General features: G+C 41.2%; 1 protein-coding gene across 5 annotated transcripts in view; it reads left to right on the plus strand.

Annotated features, from left to right (window-relative positions):
* The window catches only part of MYO7A (myosin VIIA), a 138582-nt gene that overhangs the window by 93547 nt on the left and 32572 nt on the right, over positions 1 to 12463 (plus strand). For all 5 annotated transcript variants that reach the window (XM_074216946.1, XM_074216947.1, XM_074216948.1 and 2 more), the window contains 6 exons: positions 1166 to 1273; positions 2428 to 2637; positions 5876 to 6079; positions 8218 to 8394; positions 8983 to 9072; positions 10705 to 10832. In XM_074216946.1, coding sequence (XP_074073047.1) covers positions 1166 to 1273; positions 2428 to 2637; positions 5876 to 6079; positions 8218 to 8394; positions 8983 to 9072; positions 10705 to 10832 — 917 coding nt within the window. The remainder of the gene's footprint in view (positions 1 to 1165; positions 1274 to 2427; positions 2638 to 5875; positions 6080 to 8217; positions 8395 to 8982; positions 9073 to 10704; positions 10833 to 12463) is intronic.

The following is a 12463-nucleotide window of genomic DNA, read 5'->3' on the forward strand; positions in this document are numbered from 1 at the left end:
TTCCAGCACTGATAATTCTATCATTCTGTGAATTGAATTTATTATCCACATGTAACCTCTGAGGATGCAGAGACCTGGTAGCAGAAATACCTTAAATGCAGAAACAAGAGCTAGGCTTTTTTTCCCCCAAGCTCTAAAGATTCCATGGATTCTTTGAGCTCCATGTGCTGCCCACCTCCCCAAGGTCAAACCTTCTGTCAGCAAGAGGCAATTAGTGGCATGATCACTGGACAATTGGACATGGACAATGGACAATTAGTGGCATCTGAAAGAAAGCCCACCTAAAGGGAAATGAACATTCAGGAAATAGGAAGGTGTGCCTAGCCAAGCCAGTCAGAGTGCAAAGCAGGGGTCACAAAGAAATTTGCCATAACCCTGCCAAAGATTAGGAGAAAGGAGAAGGGCAGCACAGAGGAGGTCAAGCAGGAAAAGCCCTTGAAAAAGGGTAGCTAGACTCTGGGAGATAATTCTCTTATGACTTTGGTAGGCCAGACTTGAGACCTCCAGTATTGACTTTGCAGCAGTTTCACACCCTTACTCTCTCTTGGTTATGGAATGAGGAAAAGAATGGCAAAAGAAAGCATTGTTGCTGGGAAGATGGAATGAGAAGACAAAGTTTGTGACTCTTCTAGTAATCTGGAAAAGCCTACAAACTCTTTCTGTAATATTTTTAAATGCTATTCTAGAGTGTTTTCATGCAGATATAAAAGCTTGAAGTAATAATAATAGCCAACTTTTCTATAATGCTTTATTTACTATATAGTAACTGAAAGACAGTAGTATTAGAATTATTATTTCCATTTGACAGCTGGAAAAACTAAGACTCAGAAACTAAAATGACATACTTATATAGCTTATAAATAGCCAAACTGGGCTTTTAATGCAATACTTCTGGCTACAATGACAATTGTATACATATGTCATAGAAGGTAACAGGGGATCCTGAAAAGAGCATTATATTTGGAGTCAGAGAACCTGAGTTCAAATCTTGAATCTTCCTATCTATATGACCCCAGTCACAGAGGCCTCCATTTCCCCAGCTTTATAGTGAGAATGTTGGACCAGATGGGCTCTGAAGTCCTTTGAGCCCAAAAGACTTCTGAGGACTAAGGAATCATTCCCTTCATCTGTTCTGTTTTAAAATCTCTCCCTTTCTTCTTCCCAGTATCTTCGCCGTTTGGAAGCTGAGAAATTGCGGCTGGCAGAGGAGGAGAAACTAAAAAAGGAGATGAGTGCGAAGAAGGCAAAGGAGGAAGCAGAAAAGAAGCATCAGGTAAGCAAATGGGAATGATACAGGATTCAAGGGCCAGAGGTGCCCCAAACCACCTCTTCCCCCCTCTACTCTGAGGCTTTACTGAGATTTTTCCAGGAATGTGTTCTTGGGTACCAAGGCAGAAGGGTGGTAGAGAGAATGTTATAGGTGAATCTTTCTGCAGAAAACAGATCAAAGTAAAATTAGGTAGTAGCTAGTTGTTGCAACGGATAGAGTGTGAGGCCTGAGTCAGTAAGACTCACGATCCTGAGGTCAAATATCACCTGAGACACACTTTTGACCCTGGGCAAGTCACTTAACATTATTTACCTCAGTTTCCTCAACTGTAAAGTAAGCAAGAAAAAAATAGCAAACCACTTCAATATCTTTGCCAAAAGCCTCAAATGGGATCATAAATCAGTGACTGTGCTGTGTGGGATCATGGAATCCCCTAATGTCAGAGCTGGAAGAAGATTTCATAATCTGGTCCAAGCAGTTCCTGAACAAGACTCTCCTCTATGACATCACTGTCAAATGGCCATACAGCCCGATTAAAGCAGTCAGCTCCACCTTGGCCCGGTGGTTAGTCATCATTCATGAGAGTCAGAATTAGCCTTTTTGTAACTTCTGTCATTTTTTTATACATGCCCAGGTCCAGGAGAATACATGATTATCTTTCATGAAATGAAGCAAGATTCCACAGCCTCTCCCCCCAAGTCTTCTCCTTCTAAACACCCCCAATTCCTTTACTCTGCACTCTGATCCTCGTGTGACTTGAGATTGGTTGTGGACTAACTTTGTTTCTTGCCTGGAATGTTCTCCCTCCTCATGTCCATCAAGACTTTGCTCAAATCCCATCTTCTACGGGAGATCTTTCTAGACATTCTTTGCCCTCCCTCTGCCATCCAGCTACTGATGGATTACCCTCTGAGATTGCCTCCCATTCACATTATATTATATCTTGTAGATACACATTGTCTGTCTTATTAGAATGTGAGCTCCTAGAAGTCAGGACCTATTTTTGTTTTTGCCTTTTTTTACATGTCTTTGTATCTCTTATGTCTACACAAAAGATACCTGGCACATGGTAAATACCCATGGACTGATAGGGTGGGCAGAATTGATTGGTCAAGACTACAGAGAATGATGACCTTCCATCTATCTCCTGCCCATAGGTGCGCCTGGCTCAGCTGGCCCGGGAAGATGCTGAGAGAGAAGTGAAGGAGAAAGAAGAAGCCCGGAGGAAAAAGGAGCTATTAGATAAGATGGAGAGAGCCCGAAATGAGCCTGTCAATGATTCAGATATGGTGGACAAAATGTTTGGCTTCCTGGGAACAACATCATCGCTGCCAGGCCAGGAGGGCCAGGCACCCACTGGTTTCGAGGTACTTCATTAGGGAGGGGACATCCTCAGAGGGAATTCCTATGATATCTCCCCAACTTCTGTATCTGGTAGGTGGAAAGGATGCATTATTAGGCTAGAGAGCAAGAACATGACCAAGTTGCAGGCAGTCAAGTGATCAGAACCAGGGTGATCAGAACTGCAGTAGTGGATGGTCTATTGTGATGTGTGAAAAGAGCTTTGAATTTGGGATGAGATGACCTGGTTCAGATCCATCCTTAATTATTCACTTAGATGTGTAACTCTGGGCAATTCAATTCCCCTCTCTGGGAATCAAGTTCTTAATGGGTATGATGAGATTAAAGTAGATGATTACTCCAGATCCTCTCAATTCCCCCCCCCAATTCCTTTCAGTTCTAATATTTTATATCCTTCTAGCTTTGACATTATATTTGCGGGTCCTTCTAGTTGTGACATTCTTTGTTCTAAAGTTCTTTCTAGCTGAAATTTTATGTTCTAAAGTCCCTTCTAACTTGACATTCTATATTCTTGTGTTCTAACATTCTAGATTCTAAGGTCCAGCTTCTCATTCTATGTTCTAAGGCTCTTTGTAGTCTTGACATCTGTGTTTTTAAGTTCCTTCAGGCTCTGATGTTTTATGTTCTTGTGTTCTAATATTCTATATTCTAAAGTCTCTTCCAGACACTATATTCTATATTTAATTTAATTTTATTTCCCCTTGATTACATACAAAAACAAGTTTCAACATTAACTTCCAAAACCTTGAGTTTCAAATTCTCTCCCTTCCTCCCCACCAACTCCCTCTCATTGAGAAAGTGGGAAAAAAAAAACATGCTTCAGTCTGTATTCAGACACCATCAGCTCTGTCTTTAGGATGGATAGTATTCTTTATTTACTGTAAGTCTTTCAGAGTCCTTTTGGATCACTGCATGCAATACTGCTTTTATTTTTTTTACAAAATACATTTCCCAAATTTTACTCTACCATGTAAGTTTTTTACTGAGAGCATCTTGTTCATCACTTCCCATGACAGAACCAGCATTTCATCTCAATCACACACAATTTCATCTCAATCAATATCACAATTTGTTCAGTCATTTCTCAGTCACCAGCTCTCCACCATCAGAAAAGAAATTCTATAAATATTCCTATATATATAGATTCTTTTCTTTCTCTATTTTGTCCCTTCTAGAACACAGACCTAGCAGTGGCACTGCTAGAACAAAGGGTAGGCAAGACTTTATAGCCCTTTGGGCATAGTTCCAAATTGCTCTATATAAATGTTGAATCATTTCCCAACTCCTCCAACAGTGCAGCAATGTCTCAATTTCCCTACATTCTTCCCAACATGTCATTTTCTCCTGTCCTATTAGCCAATCCAGCAGGTTTAAGGTAGTACCTCAGAATTGTTCCAAGACGAATTTCTCCCAACAATAGTGAGTTAGGAAATTTTTTAAAAAACTTATTGCATTGATAACTCATCTGAAAATTGTTCATATCTCTTGATCATCTACCAGTTGCAGAATGGTCAGTTGTTTTTCCAATAAGGTATTCCATATTTTCTTCTAGCTTTTCTTTTGGTTTTTGTTTTATTGTTTCTTGATTTCCCTTAGTTTCATTCTATAGTTTAAGGGATTAATTTTTCCTAACTATTCTATAGCTTAAGGATTTTTTTTTCAGAGAGTTTTTGTATCTTCTTTTCCATTTGACAATTATGCTTTTTAAGACTCCCCCCCCCCCCGTTGCTCTTTAGGACTATTTTTTTCCATTTGACCCAAACCAGTTTTTAGGATGTTATTTTCTTCAGTATTTTTAGGTATCTCCTTCACCAAGCTGCTGACTCAATCTTCATGTTTTTCTTACATTGCTCTTGTTTCTCTTCCCAAAATAATTTTGGGAATTTTTCCTCTTACTTGATTTTCAGAATCTTTTTTGAGCTCTTCCATGACCTAAAATCAATTCATATTTTTCTTGGAGGCTTTGAATACAGAAGATTTGACCTTGTTATCTTATTCTGCATGTATATTTTGATCCTCCTTATGACCAAAATTATTATCTGTGGTCAGATAATTTTTTCTTCTGTTGTTTGCTCATTTCCCTGTCTGTGTCTTGATTTTTAAATCTTTGTTAAGGTGGGCTCTGCTTCCAGGGTGGAGGATGCACTGTCCCAAATTTTGAGGGTTTTTGCAGCTGTTTTCAAAGATACTCCTAGAGGTCTGAAAGTCCTAATTCCTCCTTATCAGAGGCTCTCCTGGCCTGTGCTCTGGTCTGCAGTTGACTACAAGCACTCCTTTCTGTCCTGGAACTGTGAGGAGAGTCCATGCTCTGCTGCCTGCAGTGAGCTCTGTTGTGCTTCTGCTCCTTCTCCTGAGACTGGGACCTAGATTGCCACCTAGATCTGAGTATGGGGGAAGCAATAGACTCCTGCCTAAGGGACAACATAGAGACCCCTGTAATCTCCCCAGACCCCCTTTACCATCTGTGTGTTGAGCACTCTGGAAGCAGTTGCCCAGTGATACCCCGGGTGGGGGAGGGTTGTGGGGAAGGGGGTGCCATTCTCTAGGTCTGTCTCTCCTGCTGGTGTGGCAGAATTGTCCCGCTGATTTTCCAAGTCATTGATACCAATTCCTAAGCTGAGAGGTCTGGAACCTGACACTGCTGGCATGGACCCAGGTATTTCAGGATCTGTTCCTGGATGCCTGGAGCTGTTTTCCCTGGCTCAGCCTGGGCTGTGCTGCAGGCCCTTTCTAACCCTGGGGCAACAGACCCTTCCTGTGGATCTTCCCAGTTTGTCTTTTGCTGGAAAATTGATTCACTCAATCTTCTTATGGGTTCTGCCTCTAGAATTTGGTTAGAATCATTATTTAAAGTTATTTGGAGAGATTTGGGGGAGAGCTCATGCAAGTCCCTGCCTTTGCTCTGCTATTTTGGCTCCCCAAATCAGCTACTACATTCTATGACCTATTATAGTGCTGATATTCTGTTTTCTAAGATCACTACCAGTTCTGACATTCTCTGTTCTAACATTTTTGCAGCTCTGACATCCTATGTTCTATATTCTAACATACTTTGTTCTAAGGCTCCTTCTAGCTCTGACATTTCATACCCTAAAAACCAGTCCAAAAAATTTATGATTCTATGTCCAGATTTGAGTTTTGCATGAGTTCCAGGCATGAAAGCTCTTAAATCCCCTCCCCTCCACTACATCCCCCCAGTCACACCCATGGCCTCTGAAAATCTACCTATCATTCTTTCCCCAGGACCTTGAGAAGTCCAAGAAGTTCATGGTGGAGGACGACCTGGATTCAGCCCTGCCCCTCCCAGATGAAGAAGAAGAGGATCTCTCTGAGTACAAGTTTGCCAAGTTTTCAGCCACCTATTTTCAGGGCACTACCACACATACTTACACCCGGAGGCCCCTCAAGCAGCCTTTGCTCTATCACGATGATGAAGGAGACCAGCTGGTGAGGCCACAAAGGAATCAGAGGGGCTAGCCAAGGTCGAGAGGAAGGGTCATTTAAATACAGATATCACTAGTAGAGTGATGTGATGGGAGGAGCACCAGGTGTAGAGTCAAGTTAGCTGGGTTTCAATTCTAACTCTGCTAGGTGCATGCTGTGGACATTTGACTGACTTCAATTTCCCCTTCCCCAAATTGAGGGCTTGGAATCAAAGGCCTCTAAGTCCCTTTCATTTCCCATTCTTAAGTCAGTTGGCTACTGAAGTCTCTATTTACACTTAGTAACTCTGCCAAACCCTTTTTAAAAGCTCTGGAATACAAAGAACAACAATACAAAAAACCCCAAACACAACCTCTGCCCCCAACAAGCTCACATTCTAAAAGAGGAGAGAACATGCCAGTGTCTATGGACTGTGCCTGACCTGTGGTAGAGCATGGCAAGCTGGTGTGCTTCTAATCATCATATGGGGGGGGAGCTGGAGGGAGAAGGAAAGGTCACCCACAGCAGAAGAGACAAGCTAAATCTAGAAGGAAGCCAAGAAAGGAAGCTAAGAGGTAGAAGAGAGGGGGGGGTGACATTCCAGGCAGGAGGAATATGAAGTGGGAAAATACTCTGAAAGCCTTAAAGCACAAAATAAGGATGATTTCATTTCTCTAAGGAGCCCCAAAGTTTAAAGAACTTAAGGAACTGCCCACTTGTCTAGGATCACCCAGCCTGTAAGTGTCAGAGGCAGGATGTGAATCCAGGGTTTCTCAGATTTGAAGACAGTCCTCCTACCTTTGTATTATACTGCCCCAGACTTTATTAATGATAGTAGTTGGGCAGCTAGGTGGCACAATGGATAGAGCACTGGTTATGGAGTCAGGAGTACCTGGGTTCAAATCCATCCTCAAACACTTAATAATTACCTAGCTGTGTGGCCTTGGGCAAGTCACTTAACCCCACTGCCTTGTAAAAAACCTAAAAAAAAATAATGATAGTTGAATTAGGAGGAGTAGCAGCAGCAACAGTAGCCATCAGTAGCAGTAGTAGCAGCAGCAGCAGCACAGTGGTAGTAGTGATAGTAATAGTAGAAATAGTAGAAGTAATAGTAATAGTAGTGGTAGTGGTAGTAGTAGTAGTAGTAGTTGAAATTTGTGGTAATATAGTAATGATTTGTCCTGGTTATTTTATACTTGGAGGGATATTTCAGGAAAAAATATAAAAGGCAATACCCCAAATCTAATGGTAAATTAACCTTTACCTCTTTCTGCCTCAATTTCCTCAACTGTAAAGTAGGAAGTTAAGGTTCAAATGAGATATTTTTAAAGTTCTCAGCACAGTATGTGGCACTTTTTTGTTATTATTGAGTTATTCCAGTCATACCAGTCTCTTTTAAGACCCCATTTGGATTTTCTTGAGTGGTTTTCCAATTCCTTTTCCAGCTCATTTCACAGACAAGGAAGCTGAGGTAAACAAAGATGAGTGATTTGCCCACGTCAAATAGCTATTAAGTGTCAAATTTGAACTCTGGTCTTCTGATTCTAAACCTAGAGCTCTTTCTACTGAACTTGCTTAATAAATGATTGTTTCTATCCTTCCTTATCACAACTGGCCACATTATTCTGTAGAGCTAGATAGAATATGCTACAATATCATCAAACCCTTGTATGATGTTGCTAAAGTCATGTACCTTCTCAGCCTTAGTTGCCTGTTCCTGAAGATGGGAATAATAATCCCTTCCCTGCTTTCCCCAATAAAGTTTCCATGAGCAATAAATCATAGGTTAAGAATTCAAAAGGACTTTAGAGACCATAAAGTCCAGTCCTCTCATTTTATAGATTAGGAACCTGATTCATTAAGAAGTTGACATACTTAGAATCAAACATAGCTAGTGTCTCAGGTTGGATCTGAACACAGGTTTTCCTGACTTTGGCAGCTAGGGCAGATAGTTGTTGCAAGTGTCTTTGCCAAGAAAACCTCAAATGGGGTCATGAAAAGTCAGTCACAACTGAAAAGCAACTCAGCAAGCTAGTGTCTGAGGTAACATTTGAACACCGGTCTTCCTATCTCTAAGTTATTGGACTATGTTGTCCCAATCCCCTCCCCCCCAATCATTGTTAGAAGAGTTGTCTTAATGTCTAATTTATTTGCCTACACAGGCAGCACTGGCAGTATGGATCACCATCCTTCGGTTCATGGGAGACCTTCCTGAGCCCAAATACCATACAGCAATGAGTGATGGCAGTGAGAAGATTCCTGTGATGACCAAGATCTATGAGACTCTAGGGAAGAAGACGTACAAGAGGGAGCTGCAGGCCCTTCAGGGCGAGGGCGAGGTGAGGCCGATGTCATCTGCCCACGTAACAGTGGTATAGAGATTCCTATAAAGATGCCTCAACCCAACCAAAGAGCCTGGATTTCTACCTTTGTTGGGAGGAGGAGGAAAATTCATTTCCTTGCTTTCCTACCTTCTTGAGTATTACTGGGCCAGAATTATTTCTATTACAAATCAGAATTTTGAAGTTCTGGATAAAAACCACTTTTTTGGTCACTCTAAATTATTTTCTATCTTTCCTACCTCTGCCAGGCCTGGTATAGTAGGATGGAAATTGGGAGGTGAGGAATAGGTTTATTCCAAACCCAGGAGGGGAATTATTACATTTAATTTTGGACAGTTTAACTCCTTTCCCACCAGTAACTGCAGTTAGGCCAATTTTAACTGAAACAGAAAATATAAAAGAGAGTCATGTGCAATAACCCTGGAAAGTAGCACTAGGGATGGATTGTTCAAGGTTTTTAGAGTTTCCGTTTTATTGTAGGGACAGCAGGGAACCACTGAAATTTCTCGAATTTCTCTAACTACCTTAAGCCAATGGCTTGTTTCAGGCCAATCCTCTGAACCATATCCTTCTTGCCATTTTTAGGGTGGACACTCAGATGGCCTCAAGAAGAGCAGCGTAAGACATAAACTGGTCCACCTGACACTGAAGAAAAAATCAAAATTGACAGAAGAGGTGAGGGCAATTTATGTTCTACTCAAATACACATGAGCATAGTGTGAAGTATTGTGGGGAGAGGTTCACCTGGGAGAAAACTCAAATAAAGTGCTCCAGGAAATTTTAAGAAGAGAATCAGATTGATTAAGAATCTACCATGTTTTGTTTTGTTTTGTTTTTACAAAATATAATAAATTTACAAATTAACTCATTTTATCTTCATAATGGTTGTAGGAAGAAGATGCTATTGACATTTTATATGTGTGAACATTTTCTATACTCTGCTGTATTTTTACTTTGTTAAATATTTCTCAATTACATTTTAATCTAGTTTCTACACTCAAAAGAGTTTGACACTCTTAAGATTATAAGTTGCAGAGAAGGGGCCTCTCTGGATAGGCAGACGGTGTTTCCTTCTTTGCCAATATTACAGATTTCCCCCAAAATATGTAAAGCTCTTGCCTCCAGGGAACTACTGGGAGGAGACAACATGGAAAGATACAATGGTGGTGGGCAGGAAAAATCAGAGACGGCTTCAGGGAGACAGTGAGATAAATTAGCAAAAGCTTCCCTTAGGTGGCTGTACAGAGGCTTTGTCTTCAGTGAAACTGGATTCTTTTTTCATGTGGGCTTAGACAATGAGGTTAAAAGACAGAGTGTGCAAGTATGGAGGTGGTGGAATATGAGATCCCAAGTCTAGAGGTCAGCAAATAAACCTATTTGTTTGATGGAGAAATTGAAGAGAAGGGAGGTTCTATATAATTAATTTTATGTGGTTTTGTAAATAATCTTATGTATATGGAAATTTTCCCTCTGCCCTTTATCATCTATTGATGATATCACTAAATCAAGGGGCACATTCAATTTAATGACTTTTTAAAATTAAAATCCCAAGTTATTTTCCAGAATAGTTAGATCAGTTCACAGCTCCATCAATTGTGCATTAATTTTCCTTTCATTAATTCCATCATTCATTCATTCACTTTCCAACAATCATCCATCCATCCATTTATCCATTAAGATACTAAAGTGGTTTGCCACTTCCTTCTCCATGGAAGAAAACATAAATATATAAACACAAATACCTGTCTATTACAGCTAGATGGCACAGTGTATAAAAACACTGACCCTGGTCCCTTGACCCAGATGTATCCAGAGGAGAAAGTAAGGCTGGTGACTTAGCACAGCCCCTCTTCACTCAAATCCAAATCTATGTGCTTATCATGGCATCACCTCCCTGATGTCATGGTCTTGCTCTCCAGGCTGTATCTATCCATGAATACAAAGTAAAACAGTCCAACATTTGATGGTGGTAATCAGGGTGGCTTCCTGGATGAGATGAGTCCTGGATCAAAGCTAGAGACATAGGTTCATAGAGAAATATGGTGAGGGGAGGATGCTCAAGCTCAAAGCATCCAGGGGAAAAATGAGAATCTCAGAGCAAGTTATCCAACAGGAAAGAGAGATGTGGAGGGAAAGACCAGGAAAGAAAACTAGAAAGACTCAATGACCTGTTTTACTTCTACCAAATAGATATGGAAAAAATAGGGAGACTCGGGTCCTGGAATTCAGACTTAGTCAAAGATAAAGTCAGTTTATTTAATTTCTTCTTGGTTTTTTTCCCACCCATTCTGGTACCTGATCCTTTAGGTAACCAAGAGACTGCATGATGGGGAGTCTACAGTCCAAGGAAACAGTATGCTGGAGGACCGGCCCACCTCTAACTTGGAGAAGCTTCACTTCATCATTGGGAATGGCATCCTGCGGCCTGCCCTGAGGTACACCAGAACAGGAGTCAGTTTGGAGAAGAGAAAAATCAAAGGAGGGCTGGGAATTCAAATCTTGGGCTGGCTGGTCTAGAGAAAAAGTGAGATCGGCCTTAGAAGGAAGAATAAGGACTAATGGATGGGTGTTGGGGGAATGCCACTTGCAGCTCGACATAAGAAATCAGAGCTTCTCCCCAAGTGAGTTGGGCAGTCTTGTGAAGAAGGAAGCATATTTGTGAAGGTATTCAGATAGAAGCTGAGTAATCTTTTCAAAGGATGACATAGTATTTTAGGAGTTCCAGTACCCCAGTTTCATTTAATCATTTAAGTCATATTAGCCTTTATAGAGGAATATTTACTTGTATAGAAAGAATAACCATACCCTCTCAGCCTCAAATTGAGTTTCACTTTCTTCCTATCAATTTCTCTTTTTTTAAGGTTTTTGCAAGGCTAATGGGTTAAGTGGCTTGCCCAAGGCCACACAGCTAGGTAATTATTAAGTGTCTAAGGTCGGATTTGAACTCAGGTACTTCTGACTCCAGTGCCGGTGCTGTATCCACTGTGCCACCTAGCCGCCCCTATTCCTATCAATTTCACATGGATATTATCTCTGGAATATGCCCCTTCTCTCCTCTGACACCGATACCACTCTGGAGAGGAGGAAGATTAGCATCACTACGTAATTAAGTTTCTATGTGATATCATTCCAAATCCAGAGCCCCAGTAACCTGACTCCTCTGGGCTTCATTGCTGGGCTGGGGGCAAGAATCAGCCTGGATTCCCATGAGTCACTCATGGCTCAAATTCCTGGATCTGGGGGGGTCTGCTTGAGCCTAGTACTGAGAGATACAAATTAAGTAAACCAAAAGCCCATCCTCAATTCTTGTGGTCAGTGTGGCTCTGCAGGTAAGGGACAAAGTAGTCCTGTCCCTCTCCCCAGCTTGGGATGCTCATTGCTCTAAAGAAACAACCTTTTTTCCTGAAGGATAGAGCAAGATTATACCATTCTTGCCATGTTTTCAGAATTGGGTACCACTGGATAAATAGCTGGCTGGCATAGTAGCCAAAGTCAGGGCTTAGAGCCAGGAGGACCTGAGTTGGAATCCCACCTTAGATGCTTACTGGCTGTGTGACCCTGAACATCCCTTATCCCCTCTAGGTCATTGTCTCTTTAAAATGAATCTTACTTTCTTTTTTTTTTTTTTTTTTTTTTTTGTAAGGCAAATGGGGTTAAGTGGCTGGCTCAAGGCCACACAGCTAGGTAATTATGAAGTGTCTGAGACCAGATTTGAACCCAGGTACTCCTGACTCCAGGGCTGGTGCTTTATCCACTACACCACCTAGCTGCCCCAAAAATCTTACTTTCTACAGAAAATATTCTCCAATCCTCTTAATTTTGGTGACTTCCCTCTATTAATTATTTCCTATTTATCCTGAACAGCAATTGTTGGCATGTTGTCTCCCCATTAGGTTGTAAGCTCCTTGGGGACAGGATATAGCTTTTGCCTTTTTTGTGTGTCTCTAGCACTACACCAGTGTTTGTCATATGTTAAGTGTTTACCAAATGTGTATTGATAACATAGGTAAAGTGCACCAGCTGCCGCCACTCACTCTTTTAGGGAATCTGTTGACTATGGAGGACA

The sequence above is a fragment of the Macrotis lagotis genome, chromosome 1 (assembly GCF_037893015.1).
Source record: "Macrotis lagotis isolate mMagLag1 chromosome 1, bilby.v1.9.chrom.fasta, whole genome shotgun sequence".
Classification (NCBI taxonomy): Eukaryota; Metazoa; Chordata; class Mammalia; order Peramelemorphia; family Peramelidae; genus Macrotis; species Macrotis lagotis.